At 37.0% G+C, this 27,305-nt stretch overlaps 1 protein-coding gene across 5 annotated transcripts in view; it reads right to left on the bottom strand.

Moving 5' to 3' along the window:
- The window catches only part of LCOR (ligand dependent nuclear receptor corepressor), an 81,324-nt gene that overhangs the window by 37,324 nt on the left and 16,695 nt on the right, over positions 1-27,305 (bottom strand). For 3 of the 5 annotated variants that reach the window (XM_042789487.1, XM_042789702.1, XM_042789652.1), the window contains exons 2-4: positions 12,356-12,421; positions 11,852-11,931; positions 2,481-2,613 (exon numbers count right to left, since the gene is read on the bottom strand). In XM_042789487.1, coding sequence (XP_042645421.1) covers positions 2,481-2,613; positions 11,852-11,931; positions 12,356-12,421 — 279 coding nt within the window. Of the gene's footprint in view, positions 1-2,480; positions 2,614-11,851; positions 11,932-12,355; positions 12,422-26,193; positions 26,287-27,305 lie in introns of all 5 variants that reach the window. The other 2 variants (XM_042789535.1, XM_042789596.1) reach the window with 1 other exon arrangement.

The following is a 27,305-nucleotide window of genomic DNA, read 5'->3' as shown; positions in this document are numbered from 1 at the left end:
GACACAAAACTCAATTTTCAACCTGAAGGGTAGTTACGTAGCACATTAAAAGCTTCTTGCTTAATACAAAGCCTGAATCCTAAGGATTAAAACTGCTCAAAAGCAAGTGCAAAATATTTGCTCATGCCTCTGCAGCATCACTTTAAATCAACCAGATGTTTATTTTGACCTTAAGTGTCTAGGGTTTTTCTAAAAAAATAAATGAAATTAACTAAAACAGAGATTCTCAGAGAAGAAAGATACAGCAAATTTATCAGCTATAAATAGTCTAAAGCAGTAAGTCTGAGTTTTAAAACTTTGATAGCTTTTTGCATATTTTATCTACGCCAAAAACTTAGGAGGGCAGTATCAAAAAAAAAAAAAAAAAAAAAGCATGGATTTCATTAAACCATCAAAAGAAGGCCCTATCCTGCCACAGGGTATAGGTAAGAGACAACCAGCTATTACCACTCTGCTTTCTCTGGAAAGTATGAACATTTGAAAGAAACATTACTGAGTCAGAGTGCCATGGGCACAAAGCAGAGAGAAAGTACGTAAGATTAATGGACAGTAAACCTGTTCAGAAAGTTTGCTGATGCGGCTCACTACCTGTGTGTGTTGGGTGCATGAATGCACATCCTTGACACCCAACAGGCATCTGTTCGCAGAACATCTGCATTTCCTCTGACCTGCCTCAGCTACAAAACACCAGTCTCAAATGTTACTGGCAGTGAGGATGGAAAGAAAGAAAAAAAAAGAACTCATCGCTGGCATGAAACGCTGAGCGCCAAGCATCTCTGAGCAACATAGGAGTGTCAGAGTGCTGCCATTCTTTGTGTCCTCTTTGGTATGACAGTGCTTGGGGATCTTATGGCAGTGTCATGAGTTAGAATAACTTTTCAAGCAACCCAAATACAGCCAAGCTTGACAATGATGCATTAAGGATACAGAACTGACTTCCTGCCAGGCTTTTTCCCCTCCCTTGTTACATCTGCACCAAGCACAGCTCTGTCAGAGGAAGAAAAGCAAGAGTGTACTAAAAAAAATTCTCAAAGATGCTTAGAAATCTGAAGGGATTTCATTATCTTCATTCTGTGTATCTGACAACAGATAGAGTGTGAAACCCCTCATTAGCACACTGCAATATCTGCCAATAGTTTTCCAACAATTAGGAAAGTATACATTTCTAATAAGATACAAACACAGGTCATACCTAAAAATATAAGCACAGTGTTAAAGGGATGATGTCTTTAATAAAGAATTTGGAAGTAATGGAACTGCATTTTTTTTTTTTCCTCACCAGAGAAGCAATATGGAAAAAAGTAGGTTTTCTCTAGATTTTTTGTTTTCTTAAAACCCTTCTGGATTTAAAGAGATGGGATAAATCTAAAAACAAGAGGAAACTTTAAAAGAAAAAAACAAAACAAAACATAAAAACTGAAAAGAAAGACTTGGAATAAAAGCATTATCTGAACTATCAGTAGTAATGTAATAACTACCCTTCCTACATGCTTCTATACTTTGCGCAATACATCATCATGTACAGTTTGTATTTGTTCGAGCCATAAAAGAAAGGCTAAGATACTGTTATCTACTTAAAACACCTTTAAATATTTTGGTTACTGGGAGGAAGGGCTGAGGACTGGCTACAGCAATTTCTAATTTGTTAAACTGAAGCCTCACATTGTCCCCCAGCAGACAGGTTGGAATTACTGATTTGGCAGATTTTCTCACACATGGGTTAGACTGATAAGTACGATGTACTTTCATTCAAGATGCATTTGGAAGCAACCTCTGGATTCCCATTTCCCAGATGGGTAGAAAACAGTGAAATGAGTTTTGTGGCATCCCTAAGAGCACAGTTTAACTGACGTAACTCTCCAGAGGAGACCTAGAGGATTTTCTAGCACTGAGCTACTGTTATTGTTCTTGGCATATTCTACGGTACTAATTTTCCAATTCTTTTGCTGATCGTGTTTTGAATTCTCCATATATCCCCCTTAGCTCTATTCCAACAATATTTTATACTGTGGATTGATGGAAGTGGGTGCGTAATCACTATAGACCACAGTGAGAAGACTGCTGACCTTTAAGGAAAACTGCATTAGTACGGTTCCCATTAAAATAAGAAAATAAATAAATTAGTAGAAAAAAAACACACAAAAAACATACACCACCACTCGTCTCTCCTTCCAAAGAGCCCGCTCACTTAAACATTAGTTTCAGGGAAGCAGTTCTGCTGGACAAGAACTGAGTCGTTCCTCCAGAAGTGCAATACACCAGCGTTCTCATGGAGAGATTTATTTTAAATGTTATACTCTCTTCCTCTGTCCCAAGCCCACATTGTTGTATTGCTACGTTATCCGAGAGTCAATTTTTACTCTTGAGAAATATATGACAACTGAAAAATATTGAATATACAATGATAACTCGAATGTCAGATCTTTGGTATCTTCATTGCATGCAAAGATACCATCTCCCCCACCGCCATTAAAACCAACCTTTTCTGTAAAAGACTGCATTGAGGAATTCTTCCGCTTGCCTTTCAAAACGAATGATTTTTGCTTGCTCTTGTCTAAGCAGAGCTTCTTGTCCAGCTTCCGAGGCTGGCTCATCCAGACTGACTAAGTGTTCCTGCAAAGATATTTAATATTTGTAAGATCTTCCTCGCTCCAAAATGAATAAAGTTCCTTAGGCATTATTTTACTAAATTCAAAAGTTTGTTATATACTCAGAGTTGAATCTATTGAAATCACAACTTGATTTTTGACTGCTCCAGAACACTGTGCTCTGTCCTGTTTTCTTGTTGTAAATGCAGCAGAAGTTTTGATTGCATTATGGGAAATAAGAGCCCACTATAAAGAGCAGCTAGATATTTTACAACATTTGGCTGCAAATCTCATATCTAGCACTTGTTCTTTGGCTATTACTTTTAGTTAGTTCCAAGAAATAACGTCTGAAGGCAAAACACAGAAAATTCTCCTTAATTTACACAGCATTCATGCAAACTGAGCAATAAATGACTAATCATTAGCAAAAAAACCCAGATCCTTTTGTGAAAAGACTCAGTAGTAGCTACTTTTAAGTGAAATAAACTTAAGTTAGCTGCTTACAACACCCACAATGAATTAAAATACACTCTGTCTCCTACAGCTGGAAGCACCTGCGTTATCTCAGGAATATTTCAAAACAAATGTTTTAACTGGGATAATTAAATTGTGTGAGATGCTGGGATAAATTACTAATTTCAAGTACAACTCAAGAAACTGTAAGACAATGACTACAGAAATATGAAATCTAAATGCTTAGATTCCCCCCCCAGACACACACCACTTCTTTTATTCCTTTCACTTCCATGCCTTGCTCCTGCTAAGAACAATCTTGCTCCTGGCTCTCTCCCTCCACTTTTATTTTATGCTATATTCAAGTTACCTGTATTTACCTACTGCAAGAATGCATACACAACCACTTTTTGGGTTTAGGGAATGTTTTCTTTTGTTAACCTTTACAAAGTATCAGTTACCATAATATCTAGGCTACATCTGGTTTTTTAGCCTCTACTCTAAAAGTTGATTTCAGGTTCATGTCCTCACAGTACTAGAAGGGAAGGAAAGAACTGGCAATTAATTTAAAATTCACAATAAATGAAAGTAATTCCTAAGTTTGTACTGTCTCAAAGTCAAGAGGTTTAATGAAGCAAGGTTATATAACCAGCCCATAGTAAATTAACACACACAGCAATCACATGAACTATGTGCAAAGGATAACAATATGAAATGCTGTGGACTCTGGCCTGAACAACACAGGCTCTCACCTTCAGATTTGTAATTTAACAGCTTCCAAAAGTTCTCTATCAAAAGTAATGGGAGATTCTCTCTCAAACAGGGTACAGAGACAAAACAGTATTTTATGTTATATCAAAAAGAGGAGCATGCGATGACAGAGGTGACAGGTAAGTAAAACAACACGTTTGCTGTGAAAGCACAAGTAAAGACATCACAAAGTGACTGACACCTTTTTCTATACTAGAGAGATTCCAGGCTTGTTCTCAAACCTTCTGGCTGTCATTGGAAAGATTAGTGCTTTTGAGATAGTCTTCAAGAATACGAATTTGAACTGATGCGTTAACTATAATAAAAGCATTCACCTCTGTGCCAGGTACTCCTGTACCAGAAATCAACAGCAGTGCTCCCACAGTTCACTGGCATTTTATGAATGCACTGAAAATGCAGTTGTATTTTTCTGATACTTAAAATATGTGAAGTATTTGTCCAAGATTTCAAGATAAAAGTATTTGCAACAAATAATCCCAATATTTTTCTAAGCGTTACTCTTCAGACTTCATAGAACATACTTGCATTCTCTTTTTGAAACTGTGTTTCTGCATCTGACAAAGTTTAATGCAGGATCCATCCTAGTTATTGACAGCCATTCTGAATCAAACTTCATTATCTTTTAGGGATTATCAGGATAGTTGTAAACTCAGTTTATCACTTTGTGTAAAAAACAGACATTTGTGCAAACCGACTAATAACAGAAGTAATATAGGCATACAGAAGTGTTAGAACAATCACTGGAATATCTAAGCATTTACAGAGAAATTGCTTTAAGTTTTACTTGAAAAGGAACCTCTGCAAACTGATGTATGGGGATTTGTCTATATAAGATCCATTAGAATTAACTGGCATCCTCTGGCTAAAGTCCTACCAACCACTGTAAAAAGCTTTCTCTGAATGCAAAGGACAAACAGAGAATTGAAGGCAACATTACCCCTTCAACCTGATCTGATACTCTGCCCTTTGACAAACTATAGCTCTGGAAGAAGCCTAAAATAAAAATAACCTTTGCCCAACACAATGCATTTCAAATCTTCCTAGTACTTTTTCCAACTAAGATAATACATAGTAAATACTAGCCTCGCAACTCAACTGAAACCTGAGTTCAGCGGCAGCATGCCTCATCACCAATAAGTCTATTTTACATTACTTATATACAGATAATGTATAAAGAGTACAATTTAATATACCTAGGCTAAAGCAGTATATTTTCTACATAGAGAAGGAATGAAGAAAAAGGGATCAGCCAGGAAAAAAAAAATTCTAAGTGGCTTACAATGGTGAATGGCCAAATAAAGGACTTGATCTACATTCAGAAAAGAGGGGGATAGCAAGGCAATGGCAGCAGTTAGTTCTTACCCCCCAAACTAAGGAACATGCATCTTTTCATGTATGATACATATAACTATTTCTTTATACTTTGATGTCTTAGCATGGATGTTGATAAGAGCCAGATTTAACCTTGTGCATAGAAAAAAAAATCTTCAGTTATTTTTTGATATCTGCAGTACAGCACTGACTATGAGAGAGAAAATATACTAAGAAGATTTCTGTTTACTGTATTTTTTTATTATTTTCTTATCAACTGTGTCACAATTATTTCAGTCATCTTTGCAGCTAGTTCACCCTTAGAGGGAAACTTCAAGTTTCCACATTAAATACTTGATTGTAATTGCTATTCAAAGTCAACTTCCAAAAGTCCGGGGGTTTCCTGAGGTGTGTGGCTGGTTGACTGGTTTGGTTTTTGTTGGGTTTTTTTTGGTTATGTTTTCCACCACTTCTTCCCAATAACCATTATTTGGATCCACCATCTTCAGTCTTATCTTCTCACTCTACAGTCCAGAGTCATATCAAAGTTTCTGGTACCAACATGCAGGTAGTAGGAAGAAGAAAAACCAATTAATACTAAAATATCATTGTCACTGGTTACAAATACCCTAGAAAAAACACAACCAGTTACTTTTACATACTATTTATAACACAGCATTCATTCTATTCTCTTTGTGCTTCTCTTCAGGTGGGAACCATGCCTCAGAGCATCCCTGGAATCCCATCAGTGAACATGTAGTACCACTATATCGAACAATAATGCTTCGGGAAAAGGTACTTGGAGTGGTTTGCACATGCTCTCAAAGGGCTAAAGCTCTTTTTGTACATTAAGATATACAGCATAATTATATAATTAAGTCAAAGAGCCTTAGAAATACAGGGCTCAGGTTTTCAAAATGCAAGGTCAGTGTACGACCTTGAGAGACCACCTAATCCTGGGCAGCCCAGCCTTGTCAGCACTAGTGCTGGATCCTCATTGAGACCCTCCTTGCAAGAAATGTTGATGCAGCAATTCTAAATGCTACGTTGCTGGCACGATGAGAAAGGTATGATGCAGGCTGTTTTTGTGTAGATATGGCAACAGCAGCTTCATGTTTAAGCCACAGACTGTACACAGATGGTGCAAGAGGTGCCCAGAACCTAGAATAGTATGAGATAATTCCTATCCACCTTCATGGAGAAAATGGAGGGAAGCTTCCCACAGACCACCCATGGCTGACCAGCCAACCCACAGACCCTAGGGATACAATCCAGCCTCTCACCTCACTCCAAGGCAAGATCAGTAACAGTGAGTAAGAAAGGAGTATTTCAGCCTCCCTAGGTTGCCTTCTCCAATACTTAATTTTTCTTAAGACTGTACAAGCCTTTTTAATCTTAACCTGTGCAAAGAAGAATAATCTACTATGTTCTGTAGACAAGCTTTAAGGGCACGGGAAACTATCTCTTTCCTTCTACCTTCAAGACCAAGTCATTCTAGTTGCTTCCATTTCAACACTATTCAGTTTGTTTACATCTCTCAACATCACCAGCATTAACATTTTCCTCTCCAGGTATTAAGACAAATGCCTCTCTTGATATAGCCCCCAAAATAGTTTACTACTTTTACGGTGCTATAACTTTTCAGACATCTGCAACCTGTGACTCAATGAAACAAGCCTGTTGGTCCTGTTTCCCAAATTTATCAAGATCAGTTTGAATTCTGAGCATGCCCTTGAAAGTGCCTACAACTGTTCCCAGCTTGGCATCAACTGAAAACTCAGATGGTCTAATTAGCTTTAAGACATCCCTCACTCACTGAACATACATACTTCTATAGTAAGAAACAGTATTATTTTCTTATTAAGATGACGGCTCTCAGATTTATCAAATACAAAACAAATTTGACTGAAGCACTGCTATTGAATATCACTTATGATCTATAGTAAAGGGAAAGGGAAAAAAAAAATCAGTAGAAATACGATATACTTACATTGACATTCATGCACATGCAAAACTGTAACCCCGCATTACTACTAAACAGAGCTGGAGATTATTACAAAGAGCCTCTTCAGGTTTTACCCTCCACATCAAATTATTTTAAAACCACCCAATACAAAATTGACAGTTTAAATGCTTGAGTTTTTTAAAGTGATGAAATCCATTAAAAATGTTTTAGAGCATCTTCCAGCACACTTAGGATCTCTGCACACAGTTTAAACACATTGTAAAGCTGTCAAAAATTGTAAATTCTGCAACTTCAACTCATTTCAGATATTTCCTCCGCCATCTTCAATTATTCTATGAAGCTTTAAATGATAGTGGTAGCTTCTCTTCAGAATTATTCAGACATTTCACACAGTTTACTACTTATTATTTATGTTCCTCCATAGTGAAAGGACACCAGATTCAGAGGCTGTTATTATGACTAATCATAATCAAGTAATGGCATGATATTACCTTTTAGATGTTTGTGTAAAGCAATTACTTACAAGCTTTTAACTTTGAATTCTAAAATGACTCCTTCACATGCTGTATCCTACCACATTTTTTCACAACTGAAAGAATCATTAGAGGACCTTACACTGAAGCCCAAGTATTTTATGGTACTTTGAAGACCAGACTCAACCTTCTGCCACCAACAGCATGAGGCTCCAGAATATGCTTGTAGAAGTAATTTTCTCTCGTTATTTTTATAGTTTAAATACATCTATAAAATAATGTGCTTAAGAGTATTATCCTTGTTGTTCAGCTCTCACCAACTAATGAGATTAGTTATGCATGTCCCCCCCACTTTTTTTTTTAATACATATGAATTTAGCAGGTATGAATTGCTTTATGTAGCTTTAGACAAGAATACTTTATTTTCCAAAACCCAAAAAACCCAACTACGTTGTAAACTATACTATCTTAAATCTTTCATGTGAAGCATAAAGCCCACAGGAATTGTAAATTACCACATTTGCAGATTATCCAAGTGAGAATTCACCAGGTTTGGTCCCATAGAACCCGATCTAATTCCTCTCATTATGACTAGGTAGCTAGAGCTGCTAACTTTGTCTTTTTTGTCTTTCATGCCCATCAATGTACCTACGCATTTCTGTACATAGGCATCAACTTTAATAACCTGGTAGCAGCTCCCCGGGTAACTAGTTATCCTCTGATCACACCATACTGCAACAATTGTGTTTTCTGCATTATATGACGGAAGACAAAAATTCCAATTTCTAAAAGCTTTACATTATTGCACATAACCCTTTGGATTTGGGCAAAAATTATGACTGGGAAGATTTTAGCTCCCTACTTTGTCTGTATTAGATTATCCTTTTCAAATTAAGATACTTAAGTCCACTTCTCTATCAAAAGCTGTCTTGTATTTTGACTGCCAAAAAAATCTATGCATTTGTCAGTATTTGCAAGTAGAATTATTGCTACAAATAAAATAATCTTTTCAGAATACTTCAGCAGATGGTTCTCCATCATTTGAAGAATTCATGTAATTGAATTTGATTGCTTGCAAAGGCAAGAACCAACATCACTGAAATGGGTGGGAGAGCAAGCACAGCTTTTTTTTCCCCTTAAACTGCTCTACCAATAAACTAATCTTGACCTCCAATTCTCATCCTGCAGTCCAGAACTTGATTCTCCTTAAGCACAACTACTTGTCTCCTAAGTTTCAGTTAATTCTTAAGGGCAAATGAAATTCAGAAAAAAAACCCTGAGGATGTTTATTGGTTTTGAACTTGTCAGACCAGGTACCTACATGTCAAAGGTGAAAAATCAAGTACACTGATTAGTTATTCCACTAATCCAAAAGGGGGTATTGGTAGAGATGTACTCATTGGAGAAAAAAGAAAAAAAGTCAGCCACAGCCTCACATTGTTGTAATATATGGGTTACGGCTATCTTGCTCCCAGCTACAACATTAATTACAAAACTTTTAATTCTGCATTCTGTAGCTCAGCAGTATACAAGCACAAATCCAAATCATCCCACCCTCCACAGTTCTTTTCCTAAAAACATAAAACGATGCACAGGAACAATAAAAAAAGCAGAATAGAGGATGTGCCACAGAAAGCACAACTGCTACCACTTTATGTACAGGAAGAAACAAGTTTTAGCAGTTACAAGACTAAGCCTGCAACTCCCTAAGAAGAGTTAAAGATATCAAACAGATATTAAAAGGAGATGTCAGACAACCTAGTAGCATTTCCAATTTAGTTCAGTCCATCAGCTGTAGACTGTCCATCATTTAGCTAAATACCAAATGAAGTTACAAACCTTTCTGTAACAATTAAGTCTCCAATGTTTTAATTCACGTTATGATGTTAAATCCATACTATTTGAAAGCTCCCATAAAAGTCATATTTAACTCTGTATTGCAAGCTAATGACATCAGCAACAACAGCCAGCAATGCTGCAATTCGGCATACCCACAGAGAAAAGGAAGCACTCCCACACTGCCATCTCTCTCAGCTGACATAAAAGAACTCACTAGCTCTAAAAGGAGCTATATTATTCTCTCAAAAACAAAAAACAAACAAAAAAACCCAAACCCCCAAAACCACAAACCCAACAGAACTCATATAAAGACTGTGGGGAAAAAGAAAAAACAAAAAACAAAACACACCTAAAAAAAAAGCTACATACTTCAAAGAAGCCCCATGCAGAACATGAGGAGAATCACCAGGATTAACAGAAAAGTCACATGATTTGAATGGACCGGTTCACCCTCCTCCCCACTCCCCCAGCCAGTGATTCCTGATCATGCAGCAAACAACCATGTGTACAAAGCTCTCTTTGCTGTCCCTGTTTATCAGTCAGCTATAAGAAAAATGGTTTAAACAGGTATTTTTGGTTACTGAAATGTAAAGTGATAGAAACTGCTTGGGTTTTATTTCTAAAAATTATTCTACCCAAGCTCATGGTTGCTGACTGACACTGCCATAGCCTTTAGCTCACATTTCTGTCTAGCCTGATCAGAACTTATAACCTCCTTCCCATTTGCCTCGTACCTAGCGATGCTGCACACCCCTGCTGCATTCTGTATCTATCTGCATGCAATCCTAAAATCTTCTTAGACCCTTGATGTCAAAACACCACAGAGGACACCGGATATGACCACATCTGCATCTTTTCTTTCACTCATTTAAAGGCCACCATACAGTACAATGGGAAACCATGTGAGGAACCTTAACGTAAATGATAACTACCACTAACATAGGGAATACATCACTAGTTTTTCTAGTGATAGTCACAATCATGGGTTACACTCTACTATGTGAAACTAGAAAGAAAAGCCTAGCAAAGTACTGGAAAATATAAACAGTGATATCTCAGCTTTTGACTAAAGGCTGTATAGAAGCTTGAAAAGGCCAAGACGACCATAACTTATTAGCACACTGTACAGTGAACATTTGTATTCTTAATTTTGTCTTCACCTAACAATCACCAATTTTCAGGAGCTTTATTTTAGTTATTGTAAACCTATGAGGATAACTGAGATATAAACAGTCTTTTTGAAGATCTACCCATATACTGTTAGATCCTCCCAGACTATGACCTGTCTCTGACTGCACTACAAAATTAATTTCTGAATCAATTCAATGGCCTAACTACAGCTGTGCTGAACACTGAATTTTGTCTTTTTTATAAGATGACATAAGTCAAATAAGATAGAACTCCTTACAGCATAAGCATACATACACACCTTACCTGCTGTCAGTCTCAATAAAAGGAAGTGTTATGCCTTACATCTGTTCTAAACGCAAGTGTTCCTAACCCTCCAAAAAAACTGTAATACAAAACCAAGGATAAACTGGCAACATGGCAAGTATCAGTGTCAACAAAGTATTTCCTTTATGAACAACACATGCAACCATACATGTTGGCTGCTGCAGAGGAAAGAGTGCTTTTGTTTCATTCCTAAATTGATAGAGATCCACCCTGCATGTTATTTTACATTATGTAGGAAGAAGGAGGAGTTAAGTTCCAGCAAACAAAGTTTTGCCAAGACAGATAAGCCTTCCTTCGTATGCTATAGAACAATCATAATTTCAACACATGGGCTGAGCAATAGTCACATATAGCATGGTAGCCTTTGTTTCCTATACAGCTATAATCTCGTTAAAAAAAACAAACTACAAGTTTATTATATTGGCAAAGCTAACTTGTCCACATTTAGGCTCTGACTTGGTTATAAACAAGCACAGTATAAAATCTACAATAGATATGAGTCTTTGAATAAGAGGATATGGCCCACAGGGCAAGAGATTCCAAGATACAGAACAGGACTCTAGGTTGTTAAAATGGACCACATTTCCATACCGAAGATAAGCCCAGCATCTGTCTGTAGTAAACATGTACAAGCTACAGTTTGACTCCCTTGGGAAGGGTTTCAAGATCCCAACAAGATCTCTTACAAAGAACTCAAAAAAAAAAAAAAAAAAACAACCAAAAAAAAAATTAAAACAAACAAAAAACACCAAACAGAAAGAGCCACTACACAGGAAAAAAAAAAAAAAAAATCTGTATCACATACAACAAAGAAAAAGTTGCAAAGAAGCAAGTCTGTTCATTAACTCACATTATTTTAATTCAGAAAGCCTTTTTCCGAAGGAGGGGAAAGGGGTAGGAGGTTGCAGATTTTCTGTTCAGTTAACTAGGAACAGCAAACTCCCTCCCTTTGTCCCTCCCCTACAACTACTAGCTTCACACATCTGCATTGTTACCTTCACTTTTTCTCTTCTCAGGCAGCAGAAAAGACAATTTTCATCAAAAGACCAATCAGAAACACCTTCAGGCTCACAGTCTGTAAATCAGAGGAATAGCAAATTACTTCATATTCATAAACCGCGACACAACTGGAGCCAAAAGAGAAATGCCGAATTAAATACCTGTTTCACAACATTCTTGCCTGCATTCTGAGGATGCAGGCTTCATTTCGGCCGTTTTTCTAAATCCCCAGATTACCAAACAGTATACATTTTATCTATGCACAACAAATCTGTTTTTCTGAGCACTGCCAAATACACTCCCAGCTACATAAAGATGAACGCACACTCATTAGTAATTTTAGCCAATATGAAACTAACTGTGAGCACTGCCTGGGGGAGGGGGAAAAAAAAAAAAAAAAGCACAAATCACCACGGTAACACACATTTTCTAGAGGCAGAGCTGGGGCTGCTTCTGTCATTAGAAATGCAGAACAAGATACAAACATAGAGATTGAATACCTTTAAACAAACTGAGATCTTTTAATAATCCAGGTCCAAACAGGCCTTCTAGAATACTTTCAAACCCTAAAAGCAAATAAAAGAATTGTTAGCTTTCTAGATTAAGTACGTCACTACAAGAATATTCACAATAGCAGTTCTATATTTATCTGTTCCAAGAACAGAGCTCAACGTGTTTTCTCTAAGTATTACAAGATGCATGGGTCAATTGTGATGACTGAACTACTGACAAATCATAGCACAATCTAGAGTCCACCGACTCCTGTACTTTTGTAAACAGCTAGGTTAAAACCAAAGAACAACATTGAAATAAACCCTTTTTAAAATAAAATAGGAAGTTGTAGGTTCTACAATGTGACCAGGTAATTTCTATATGAAAAAAATTCTCCTGCTTAAGCCTCCAAACTGAAATAAGGTATGTTTTCCAAATTAAAAAAAATATATTCTTCCATCTGAGTGGCATTCAGTTACTTTTCTGAATTTCAGCAAATGTTAGAATCAGTGTTTCCTGAAGAGTTACAGGTTTGAGGAGAAAAAAAATCAAAGGAAAGGGATTCAGTAGTACCATGCTACGAAGGAACCAAATTCCAATCACAGATCCACATCTAAGATACACAGTCCAATTTACTTCAACACCATGATTTATGCCTCACTTAAAATAAATTTAACCAATTTTAGTGTATTCCAAAAGAGGAAAAACCTTTACCAACATTACTGCCATTATTTGGAAATATTAAATCAATATTACACTAAATCCCTGCTGGCAGTAAAATCTACAGAGCTATTAACTACCCAATACTGTGAGAAGACAGGTTGGCAGAATGAATATGAGAAGCACAAAGACTGCTTTAAGGAGGACAGACAAATTCCACCTGATTATAAAAATGTACTCCAAATATGATCATAAAACTCAAGACTATAGTTTGCTGTATTTCTCCCCCCCCCCCCCCCCCCTTAATACTTTTGCTTTGTAGGTTTAATAATGATTTGCATATAGCTAGGGGCAGCTTCTCCCACTTGCCTAAATCTTTGAGGCAGAAGAAGCAATAAAAAAAAAAAAATTAAGACAGAAAAATATGGTTTTAAATTTACAGAAACTTGCATGGGTGAATCAGGGACAGATAAACCACCTGAAATGGCCCTTTTACAAAACCAGTTGAAATGTAGATGATCACATGCTATGAAGGAAATCAGTTATTACATTGCAAAAGAGCAGTAATTCTGAAATAACTCTGACTATATACAGATCTAATATCAAAGTTATCTTCTGGACATCAGTCTTGAAAAGGAAAGAATAAGTAGCTTTACAATCCCTCTGGGTGTCAGCAAGAGTGCCAGTGCACTAACATCTTTAGATATCAGATGGAGGATCCTACAGAATTTGGAGCCTGATTACATGGCCAAAGCACAATGTAGATGGCCAAAGCATTGCCAGGGCACATCACCATCCTTGATCTAATGCCTATCAGAGGCTGATACTAAAAATCTAATCTCAGAAAGCACTGAGTGGAGAACAAAAAAAAGGTGAGAGAGTGACAGTGAAATAGCAGTCAAGAGTAAAGAGAAACAGGGGAAAGATCAGAAAACAAGGTGGAAGAGGAGAAACTGCAAAGACATCCCATTGAACAGCACCTTGTCAGGCAGAGAAGTAGCACTGCCTCCAAAAAAAGCCAATTCAGGCTTCAGGAAGTGGCAGGAACAGTGGGAAAGGGCCGACCAACCTGACCTAGAAGAAAAATAGGAGAATCAGGGTATTGACCCATAGGTTTATAACACTGACTCTTTTATGGGTAGCGACCCCTCAGAATTTGTATCTGAAATGAAACCTTAAGGAAAAGAGCTAACCAACCTCATTCTTTATGTTTCCGTTTTAAAAAATATATTTTTTTATATATATATATATATATATATACATATATATATAAGAATTAAAATCAAGAGAGCTCAGAAATTTTACTCAAACTCACCACTCTTAAAATAGTAACTGTCAATGACTCATGCCCCACAGTTTGCCATGCATGCAATCGCACACTGAAGTCCCTGCCAAGTTTTACAGCTTGGATATTGTACAATCATAGTTTGCTAGCCCACTGTTCTCAGTGATGCTAATGCCACTCCGTTTTTATTAATATTAAATATTGGATTTAGCAGTTGCATAGCAACAGCAGAACATCTTATGTGCAATGCTTGACATTAAAAAAGGCAAATAAGGGAAGTATGAATGTATTCAAAAATTATACTAAAGACTGGCAAAACTGCCATGAAGCTGAGCCCTATTCCCCCCCAAATGCAAAGTGCAATGCAGTAAAGACAGTGTAAGCACTGCGATGTAGTATTCGGTCATTCAGGACTCCAGAAGAGCAACTGTGTACAGTTAATCATGCATAATACATTGAAAACAAAATCTTGAAAAAGGAGCTGCCTACTTTTTATAGTATTTTTTCTCTCCATTGTCACTGCTCTTAGAAGCTTGAAAAGAACATTTCTTTTCCCACCGATTGTCCTTTTCCATTTGGCAGATGATATTTTCCTGCATTTCAAATGGAACAAAAATTAACATGGCTGCCTCTGCTAAATTCCAGTTTCTATATTTTTATCATCTATGTTTCAGTATCTGACAGTTCACAGCAGCTAAAGAGCAGGGCCAGTGGAAAAGTTGCAAGAGTAACAGAATTAGAAGAGAGAAAAAGGGATGAAGATCCCAAAATTTTAGTGCTTTCCTTTAGATACATTCCTCACAATTAAAGCAGCCATACATTTAACCCCTATAATGTTACTGGTGACCTATAAAAGGAAAAATGTCTTTTGGGTGTTAGTGTAAAAACTTAGAGAAAAAAGTTTTTGCTTTTTTAAAAAATACATTTACAAACTGAAAAATATTGTCTCTCTCTCAAAAGGCTTTCCAGCAAGTGAAGAATTAGCAAACAAACAAACAAAAAAACCCATGAAATAAAGAAAATACTTAGTACTGAAGCAAGGATAGAGTAACTTTTTGAATGCAGAGGTTGTGAAATAATAAGTGTGTAGCAATTGTTAGCTCTAAAAAGAAAGCAATATTTAAGAAACATTATTCTCCAAGATGTCCTCTGACAAAAATTAAAATATGGATGTGCCATTTTTATGCTAAGAGTAACAAGCACAGAAATTGAAACTAAAAAGGGAGCGTTGACTATGCAGTCTTCAGCATGGTCAAATTTCACTAGTTTTGTGTCTGCACCTAAACAGTTTTATTTTCATCCTCCCTTCTGTAACCAAATATTTTGTCATAAATTCAAACTGTAATTATAGTTTCTTAACAGTCTAAGACAACAGTTTAAACACAACAGTTTAACTTCAAGCTTTGCAAAAAAAAAAAAAAAAAAAAATCCAGTCAGATCCTCCTATCATCTTTTACCTTAAAACTGAAAGCACTTGTAATGATTAAGTAGCTACCAGGCTCCTTGAGATAACAGTATTAGAGATGTTGATAGTTCAAGAGAGGACTTTACTGGCTGATGTCTAGCAATGTGGATTAGTCAAAGACACATTCTCCCCTCTAGAAATCTTCAGGAGGAGATAGGCATGCATTTCTGGACTGCCACTGACAGAGCCTGTGACAGAACCGCTCAAACACATCCTTTAATACTCACTACATGTCAGCCCTACACACGTATCTAGTCAAAGCAGTAAAGTTTGTACCACTGACTAGAAGTCAAAGAATTTTGAGGGTAGTAAAGAAAAAAAAGGCTACAACCCATTTTTACTATTACATAAATTGTTAAAGAGCTCCAAAAAACAATAAATAAATTTAAAAAAAAAAATCAACACAGAAGGGCTCTGAAGGGGGAAAATAAAAAACAAGATACAGTTATCAACTCTTCAGCCCTAATCTGTGAATATCAATTTAATCTATGAATATCAATTTGCAAACTAGATCAATAGACTAAATAAGTACTAGCCAAGGCAGTAGTTAAGTATAGTAGATATTTTCTATTGCAATAGGTCTACAATAAGACAACTGATTCATCAGCATTTATTTACAATAAACAATCAATCCAACATATAGCAATTTGCACTTTAAAAGGACAACTTCAAAAAGCTGGAAATTGAGTCAAATCAATTAAAACAATAGTTGTCTATATCTTTTGTTTCAATTTCTTAACAATTTAAGAACTTTTTACTAGAAACCCTGAGAACAATATCATGGGAAAAAACACTGACTTGTTAATTTGAGAAAAAATGAGTAAATAAAAAAACGGAACAAGAGCCAAAAAGCCTGAGGCCACAATGAGACTAAGAGTGAAAGCACCAAGAGGAGAGAATAGGTTGGAAGAGGAGCAGAGGGATACAGGGCAGAGACCATAAGTCAAAATTCACAAATGTTACAGAGGTCAGAGCAAAGAAATGCACACACAGTAAGCAAAAAACAAAACAAAAACAAAAAACAAATGAACAAGAAAAGATGGCACGTATGCATATTACCTAAAAAATATTCTATAATAATATGGTAGTATGTTAACAAACATTTAATAGAACAGCATGCAATCATTCAACAAAATCTGTCAAAGTGATGTTATTTAACATTTGTAAGTTAGCAGTCTTAAAATGCTATGAAGGTGATAATTTTTTTTTTTTCATGAGAGTTACTCAAAGAATGTTTGCAGCAGTGTTTAATTCCAGAAAGTCTTGGAATATTGAGAAAGTTCCAATGAGCTGGGGAAAAAAAAAAAAAAAAATCACCCCTTTGAAATGTCAAAACATTAAACAGATAAGTAATGGGGTCTCAACTTGGAAAAGGTTTTCAAAACCACAGAACAGCTCAGAGGACTACTGAGGAATTAACAGCAAAAATAGTGTCAAATCAACATGGGCTTGCAAAAATGATCTTATTCAATCTGACTTTTAAGAAACTAAAAGTTTGATGAAATGACAGTAACATGTTTGATATAATATTTTTAGATTTATGTAACATTTTTGGGCTGGTACAGCACATTTTCACTAAAACTAACCAGAAAAAAAAACAAAAAAAAAAAAACAACCCAAACTAAACCAAAACAACAAATAAAAACAAGAACAAACCACCACAAACAGGAAACACCAAAACAAAAATCAGCCAGATAGATAAAACAGACTAAAAATCGATTAAGTGACAGCTCTTGAAATGTTGGTGTCAATGGGAAACCGCTGCTAGTGAGGTTCATCAGGTATTGGGTTTTGGCCCTGTGCCATTTAGCATTTTAGTCAGTGACTTGGAAGAAATCAGTCACTAAATTTGCAGGAGATACAAAGACAGGAAGAACAGTAAATAACAAAAAGGTCAGGTCACAGAGGCTGCTTACCAAAGCAAATGCAATTAAACATTACTTCAAAACGGGGGGGGGGGCAGGAGGGGAATGGAGAAAACCACAACACACATCTAGGAACAGGAAAAACAACTTCTCAAAGACATACCCAGATCCAGCAGCTGAAATTGGAAGCTGACATAAGACACTCTTAATTTTACAAGAGTCCAATTGAAAACACAAGACATGCACTCCAGGACTAGACCAATGCTTTCCCTACCCTAGGATTCTGGGGGGTGTTATTTAAGGAAGCGTGGGTTGGCTGCTAACCTGCTAACATCTATTCCCCTTGTACTCTCCCCAGCACTTACGTGTACCGTGTTAGGAGTCTCATTAACTAGTAGGAAGAAAGAGCCACCATCATCACATCAGGTTTTTATTTGATTTCTCATGCCTAGATTTTTCTGGTCAAGATTGGATATATTTATCCACAGCTATGGGATTTGAAGCAGGAATTAATTCAGAAAAATCCTACAGTCTATGTGTAACACGGGAATTCTGTCTCTTTCAGGACAAAAATCTATTAAACTTGAATGTTTCAGTCACAGGCATCTTAATAGAAAAGCAAGACCAAGCAACAAGGGAGGAGAAAAAGTCACAGGACAGTTATTAATATACACCAAGTCTCAGGACATGCATATAATTATAAATTGTGAATATTCTCTTATTCATGCAACAAAATAGAAGAAACTCCCATCCACCTATGATGAGAGATCTTGTTATCTGCATGGAGCCCAATTAAGTACTCCAACTACAAGTTAAACCAACTTTGTCTTAGCTTCCTGGGGAACAAAAAAAAGCTGTGCATCTTCAGCAATTTTTCAAAGTTGATGCTTCCACATTCTTGTTAATGAAATTGCACTGCTGAGGGACTTAGTGCAGACGTTCCCACTCCAGTGACAACAGATGCTTTAGTAAATCCAGGGACTTTCTGGGGACCTTAAATATCAATAACCTGGTTCTGTAAGAGCAATACAGACACAAGCATACAGAAGACAATAACTACAGATGTTAAGATAGGCAGTTTAAAAGAAGACCAGGTATGATCAAGTCCTATATAGTAATAGACAGCTATTCTATAGCTTTTTTTCACCTGAACACCTTGTGTTCACAAGACAAAATACATGGTATCACCTGCCGAGGTCCCTAAAGAGGCCCTTAGAGTTCAAGAGGAAAAAAATCCTTTGGCCTTAGACTAATGCTTTATTATCTGTAGAACAGCATCTCACATTCTGTCAAACAGCCATTTCACTGTTACAGTAACTTACCACAGCAATAAGCTGATAAATCAAAAAAAGTGACAAAAAACCCCCTACTACAGCAGCAAACAAGCACTGTTGATAGAAATACTTCTGACCATCCATCCTGCAAGACCATTAAAATTCTGCTACCGGTCTGTAATTTTAATAAAGAAGAAACTGCAGCAGGCCATCCTCACTCTTCTCTCCAAGCATCCCTCTCAACCAAGCAATTCCTTTTCCTCTGAGAATCAAGTATAAACACATTTTCTCTGATGCAATATCAAATTGGCAGCAAGGAATTTAAAAGTTAATGAGCTAAGTATGACAGAAAACCAGCCACATATCTGAACTACAGCGCTGCCTTCACAACAGAAGAGAGACCTGTCAAGTCCCCTGAAAGAAGGTAGATCTTTCCTCTCTACTGGGGAGAACAGAGAGGCAAAGGAAGCAAGTTATCAGGCGGTTTTGCAGTGTGAGAAATGGAAATGGGCCTCCCCATCCTATGTTAGCACTCTAACTGGTAGATTATCTCACTGCTTACCACTGAAAAGTCACTCCCAAAAAACCAGAAGTGACAAGTTATAAAGCTTTTTGCCAGAGGACAGAGTATAGCAAGGCAAAAGTTGTAATATGGACCATCTCCTGCCCTACTGCCACAAGGAGTATTTTTGTGTGTGTGATCTGATAGCAAGAAGAAAATTACACAACGGCACACAACCTTCTTATCTGTAATCAAAAGCCTCAGTAGCAGAATTCAAGAAAAGCCAGGGACTCTCTGCAATGGCTGTCTCAACATCACCTCAAGAGACAGCAATTGCTCTGGCAGACTGAGCTGTAATCTTCATGTGGATTTGTGGGGGTGGGAAGATCCTATGATTTGTAGATACCACATCACTAATCTGGCTAGTTGTTCAAATCAGGGGTTAGGGGCTTTTGTTTTACATTTTAAACTCAAGATCAGGAGGTTTATTGTACAACTATCTGGTTTTCTTCACAGCCAGTCACCACTAATGCAGGACCTGACTGGAATCTTCTCACATAAATATCTGCATTTTATTACTTTAGAAAATAAGCCAGAAAATACAGACATCACAAAATGGCAAAGAAAGACAGCAGAAGAGTTTCAATAACTACCAACTTTCTACGTATACTTAAAAAGGAACGGTAGAATAAGATCTAAATTAAAACAACACAAAACAAAAAAAAACAAACCCACAACAACAACAAAAACCCAAACAAACTTTAACACTAAAAATAGAAGCAGTTATTTGTTTTTCAGTATCTGAATTCAAAGATGGGGGTGTTCTTTGTTCAACCTCCAGGTCTGGAGTTCCAGCAGGCAGCCAGGTTCAACTTTCACTGAGAAGTAATTATACCAACTAGCTAGAAAGTTTATACACAGATTAAGAGAGCCAAATAGCCCAAGAATGAACACACTCAATAGCACAAAACATCATGGACCAAAAGGTTTATATAGACCCAAATGTTTCTCAAGCTTGAGGCAACTTTTTTTCTATATCTAACAGTGTTGCATTATTTATTGCAGCAAAATAAAGACCTTGAAACTTTTTTCATGTTGGAAACAACCTGTTAATGCTTCACTGCCAAGCAAAGTTAAGATGACATTCATTAACTACCAGTGTTTATCCCCATACGCCATGCTCCCCTGGCACAAGTGTAAGAATTGCCTTGCAGCAGACAGACTTGATCTGCCTGGAAAATGCCTCCCACAGAAGAGCGGATTTCCAGCAGCATCAATTCACAGCTCCACTTTATTTCATGGCCACAGTAATGCTCGTACCACTGATCAGCCAGAGTCAGTTGTGCTGCCCAGTTAACTTGCCACAGGTAGGTATAACAGCAGAGGCCCAAGTCAGTTTGAACCATGGAGAAACCCTCTCCCTCCCCTAAAAGTCGTGGTTTTTGAAGCACAGGATACCAGTGATTTCCACCGCAGCCTCAAGAGATATGTATTGGCATGGTACAGAAGCATGTTAGAGGTGCAGGTTAAACTGGTTGAGATATTAGCTATATTTCACACTCCACAGCAGTCCTGTCTGAAGAGGGTTGCCTTCCTCTAGCATCTCAGCCCTACCTCACATCACCCTCTGTCTGCAACGCAGAGCCACCTACTGAAACTGGACTAGTTGCAACAATTCCACTAAAAAACAGCCCAGAAAGGGCAGGCACAAGCTGTTGAATCCAATCAAACAAGGACTGCCAGCAGAAAAAAGTATCTACCAAACCACAGCTTTGATCTAGCAAACCCTTGAAGCATGACTCAGTTTCACCTCCTTGATCACAGGAGTTCCGTTATATAATTGTTCATTACTGAATTAACTCATTACTCCCTTCTTTTCAGATGTCAAGTTACGAATACCCCTTTTACCATCTATACAGAAATTCTCAAATCTATACAGGAGTCTGCAAAGGGGAATGAAAATGCAATTCTACTCAGGAAACTAAATACAGTTATACCACCCATTATTGAAAATTTTATGATCTTCAACAAATAGAATAGACCTGTGAAAGTTTATTGAATGTTTCTTAGTTGAGAGGTGAATATACTGAGCTTACTTGTAAAGTAAAAACTGCCAAGAGCCTTTTTACTCTCTTATTTGTGATTGTAAAAGTCTGTCTGATGTTAAATAATCCTCCATCATAAGCCATTACACAATTGCCCCAATGAAAAGTATGCCTTCTGATTCCAGCTAGCTAACAGCATCCTAAAAAATCTTATGATATGCAAAGATACACCACTTAAAGTCAAGTGATTGTTTCACTAAGACATCATCAGTGGGTATATCTAACTTCTGATTAAGCAGCTAACAGAAGAAAAGATGAATCTAGATCATGGAAAGAAAGCTGAATCATAACTACAGTGAGTAAGAAGCAAACCTGATTTTTTGAGAAGGCTTTGCAGAAACTCTGGAATAGTATCCTTCACCTTTTCAGATGGACTGTTCAGTTGTGTCTCAACAGAAGGAATCATCTAGGTGAAATCAGTGGGTGATACAGGCAGCCATGCAAAAATGAAAGGGTAACTGAAAGCAGGGTAGGGCTCAAAAGTTATTCACCTTAAACAAAAACTGCCCAAACAAATAGATCAGCACACAGATAGAAGTATCTTAACCCTGAAAGACATAGCATAGAATTCATACTGGCTACAGAGCAGATTATAGTGACTAACTGTCATCACTAAAGTCACATTTGAAAGTATACCTCAAGTGAGGCATTCGTGAGTCTAAAACAAGGTACAAAAAAGGACAGGGAGCACAGCTAAGCCTAACAGACCCTCCAGCTTTATGGCTGTTTCCACGACAATAGTATCAAGTGCACAGTGGTACAAAGTAAGCACATGACAACTTGCATACAGCACGGAAGATATAGCTGTATTACTATTGTTACTCTTGTGCCAACAGAACTAAATACTAGCAGAAATAATTCTTATCTATCCCTCATTTACACCTTGGGTTACATCTATGTAATAAAGAGGCTGCAAGCCCTGATATTCCTCTGGAAACAGAGAAGCATAAGCACAGCTGTTGTCAAATTTGTAACAAAATATATCAGCAAAACAATTTGGTGCTGAAATAAGTTGTGGGAACCAAAACTACCAGATGTGATGGAGCATTACTCATTGCAGACTAAGAGCAGTGAACCTTTCTTAAAAAAAAACTACATATAGATGCAAGAAACTTGCAGCAAACAGCTATGAGATAGCCTGACCTTTGAGGTTTAGTGGAAATTTTCCCAAAGAGCAAGTGATTGATAAATCTCTCTCACTTCCGATGTCTTGTAATGTTTGCCATCATTTTGTGTAGCAACTCTTTGAGTCTTACTCGCCTTTTAGCTTCAGATACACTTCAGTTCCATAAGCTATGCCTGCAAATGTGCTTCACAGGAAAAGCAGCCAGTTTCTTTAGAGTATTTTGTGTCCAACTACAATTGGGGTTACACTGAGCTTTTCTTTTTCCTCCTCAACAGCACCATGGGACAGAAGAAAGGCTGCTTAACATCAGACATTTCTATTCACACTCTTCCCTTTTCACTGGCAATACAAACAACTGTACAGGTGTATACAGAACACAATGAAAAAAATAAGTATTTTTGCTTGCCTTATTTCTAGACAGGAACAGTTTCCTGGCCTAGTCCAGTTATGTCAACAGGAACAAGTGGCAGGACCAGGGACAGATTTGACAGCAACACTACTGAAATCAAGACCTGCTTGACTTCCCCGTTCACTCTCTCAGACTGTCTTTCCCTTATTCAGATTTGAGACAGACATCTGAAGTATGTTCTGGATCACAGCTGAAGATTATAGTCAGAAAAAATCCACTGGGATTTGGCTGATGCACAAGTAACATAATAGAGAATATATATTTTATGATGGCCATTCAGGATTTAAAAGTTACCTTCAAGTATATTTTCTGGGTAGCTGCAATGAATTTGGTGTCTACAGGTATATTTAACAGCTTACATTGTGCTTAACCGAGTTATCTACATGGTATTTTCAGCTCCTAACATAATCTTTAAGTCTTCCTCAGGCCAAGCAGTTCTGGGCAGTTTTTTGACGCTGCCCAGTCTCCTCCAACTCATTTACTCCTGTCCTTCTAGAATTCCTGAAGTACAGCATGTTGTCAGCCTTTTATAATTAAGTCAGTCAAACATTTAATCCACTGTATTTTGGTTGAAGCCACCCTATTCCCTCACAACTTTTATTTTCAGTCTAGTTCAAGTTCTTTGCTTGAAAGCAGCATGTGTGATCTGAATTTGAGAGAAGACAGCAGTCCCACACTTTCTGCATCCTAAATTTCTCAATGACATTGAATTACAGCAGAATCCCAAAATATACTCACAGTTAATAAAATTATGGGTTTCTAGTCAAGAACATCAAACTGTTACAAAAACAAACATCTGGATATCAGACTTATAGAACAGCCAGCCTTGATCCAATTTTACAGTCAGTATCTCAATAACAAGGTCTTAGCGGACCTGTTACTGCCTCTGGTCTGTGCAAAGAATAAAGTCCCTGTTTAGGATGCTAGCAGATCTAAAAACAATGCTGAGTGAAGAAACACTGGAAGAACACTCAGCCTTCTAAGAAACTGTCTACCATAGGTCCTTTGTTCAAAATCTACATTATATTTTCCAGGTAATCTACGCACAAAGCTTCTTAAACTTGGCATTCCACAATATGTCATATTGTTAAATTCAATTGGAGACTGAAATATCTGCAACAACCTTTATATGCAGAAACAACAGAAATGCTCCTACAGGTTTGAGTACTAGTTTGCTAGAAAAGCTTCCGCTTTTAAGATGAGGATCACTGTCCACTTATATCCAAAGCAGCTCTTTTTGTAACTTCTGAACAGTCCTTTCAGAGCAAAATCTCAGAAGTGAATTTCCTAATCCATGGCTGGGAGCTGCCAGCAGTACAGCCATATAAACAGTGAAGGAATTTGATACAAACTGCACTTCTGCAGGCTACATGCTAATCATCTGATCCTAAAGGATTAAGAGTCTAGAGTAGCACTAACAGATATTCAAAGTTACGAAGCAGGTTGATGTCTATGACACTTGTAAATATCTCCCCTTAAGGTCATTTTTTCCCCACAGAATTCTTCATACATAAGTTTCTCTAAAAGAAAAAGGAGTATCGTGCTCATGTAATGAACAAAGTATGGCATAAAGAATGAACAATAAATTGACAAAAACAGTGCGTGCAAGAAGCATTACTAACAATTTCACGTAAGTGCCTTGTTCCCCACTACTGTCAGTTTTATACCTTAAATCCACTGAAGGTTATTTCAGACATAGCTGATTTTCTGACTTTAAAAAAAAAGAAAAAATGCTCTTTGACACCAGAAACATTTCCAGGCTCAAGGAACATTAGACTACTAGAACATATTGTGCTTCAGCACATTTGATAAAACAAACAATAGTACTCAATGAGTCTCAAGTTCCCTTGAAAAGCTGGTACGCAACCGTAACAAACTCGCTTTTCTATAAAACCATGGAAATAACACCAGAAGGGGTGAGTGAAGGAATCAGCCACTAAAACAAAATGCAGCGGGATACTAAAACAAGTGTTGCAAAACACTGCACTTTCCTAGTACTAGTTATTCTGATAACATCTGTCAAAGCAGCTAAACCAAAGAACTGGAATTTTACCTAAATTTATTACCCATGTACAGAGCTGGAGAGCACAAATGAAAATCCAATCAGAGAAACTATAACCAATTACTTTAAAATGTTAGCCAAGAAGATCGACAACAGTTTTAACAAAATAAATTCAAGCCATGTGAAGAAAAGGCTCCTTTCATTTACGAGGGGGAAAGAATGGAAGCACACTGGAAAACTAAGGCTGCAGAGGAACCTGTAAAATCCACAGCTACACAATGAACACTGCATTCAACATCGAATTCACTTCACTAATTTAAATAGTTTCTTATAGTAGTGTTTTGATAAGTAATTCAATTAAATATTGTAGTAGTTGAATACATGAGAGACTTTAAAAGGTGGCCGAGTCAAAAATACATTTTTAAAAATAGCACATTAGTTTAATGCCGACTTCTTTATCTTTGAACTGCTAATTACTGCCAGACAATTGCTTACATAACAGAAAACATGCAATATCTGATTTTGCAATAACAACACAATCATAAAACACATTTTAAAGGAAGCTGCATTATCAAATCTGCAAAAACAGTCTAGCATAGGGTTTACTCTTCCATACAAATGGTTCCTTACAAGTACCAGAATAACGTGACCTGCAATGCAAGGATTTAAAAAACTTCAGTGTGCAATTTTATTTTTTTGTTAACACTTACTTGATGCAAGTATTTCTATAGATATTTGACTATTTCAAGTATTTAAAAATCTCTCCTAGGGCCTGTATTCATGCATTCAGAAGTCTGAAGTGGTCTTTCATAAATATCTTGAACACAGTCTAAAGATTTTATACGTTCTTGGATTAACCTACAGTTAATCTTATTAGACAAAGAGCCAAGATTTTCAAAAATGAGTGCTAACGCTATAACACTAAATAAGCCTGAATCACTTAAAAAGCAACCCTGAAATTCTTCCTACTCCTGCCCCCATTTTAAAGTCACCAATAAGCACTAGTCAGACTGTAGAAAAACTGTTTCTACCAGCAGGCTTCTGAATATGCATAATGCCAATAAAGCTAATTACATTTTAAAAAATAATAATCTATGTGCAATTAAGATACTGGCAACATTTTAATGCAAAAAAATTGTTTAAATATACTAACATCCTAGTCTTGGGATATCCAGTCAAGCTACGCAAAGAGATGTGTGTGTCCCTTGCATACTCCCAAATGTGGAAGTAGGATCAGAAACTGGATCTGGAAGAAAGGGTAAACAGCATGTTAGTTAAATTCACAGAGGATACTATGTTTGGAGATGTTGCAAACATTAGTGAAGACAAATACATAAATGACCTAGAGAGAAAATAAAATTAGTTTGGAAACAAAAATGTCTCATGAAAAATAACTTCAAACACTCAGTGTAGAGGAAACATGGGAAATAGGGGAAGTAAAATGAAAGAAACCTAGAAGCAGCAACAGCGGACAGTCAGCTGAATATTTGCATTGAAAAACAGTTTGGAGTTGCAGAGGCATCAAACAGAGCAGGGAAATTAAAGTTCTTTCTACAGTCTTTGAGCCAGTAACAATAGCCATCTCCTTGCACAATTGCCAAGGACTGAAAAATTCCCCTTCACTCCCAGCAAGTGGAAAGCTCTTCTCAATGGCAAATCAAGTTCTGCAGGAGGTACGGTTTAATTTTTTTAAGCAAAGTTAACATACGGTTAGCATAAGCCTACGCAGCAGGTTCTTCCAGTACTTCTGCTGCTCATGGCTTTGTGCAGAACAGGAGGAAGCTAACAAAATGAATCCATTTTTACAGTGCAACTCAACCTCGTATTGTTCAGATTTATTCATGTGGTCCTTGAGAAAAGAAACCAAAACAGCTAGTTCAACTACTAACAAAAAAAAAAAAAAAGGGGGGGGCAGGGAGGGAAGAGAGAATCAAACCCCTTTACTTTTGCCTTACAGTTACTTTGCTGAGAATTACATCCACTAATCCATCATGGTAGATGTCTGAACGACCCAGCTTTAAGGGCAAAGGCAACAGGAGGAAAGAACTGACTTTACCTTCAGAAAGTCTACAAGAGGATCCCCACCCCCAGCAGCCACATAAATATAAATGCTAAAGTTTAAGTAACCAGCATACATCTTCAAGGATTATCAAGCCTTTGTCCTTCAGAAAGACTTCCAGGCACAAATTTAGAACCATTTGTTCTGCTTCACCCCCAGATGAAGAGAAGAAGCTAATTTTGCAGGATTCGTTCCTGGAAGTAATG

The sequence above is a fragment of the Tyto alba genome, unplaced genomic scaffold (genome assembly GCF_018691265.1).
Source record: "Tyto alba isolate M040663 unplaced genomic scaffold, T.alba_DEE_v4.0 Super-Scaffold_1, whole genome shotgun sequence".
Taxonomy (NCBI): Eukaryota; Metazoa; Chordata; class Aves; order Strigiformes; family Tytonidae; genus Tyto; species Tyto alba.
This window is presented reverse-complemented; position numbering and strand designations above follow the sequence as displayed.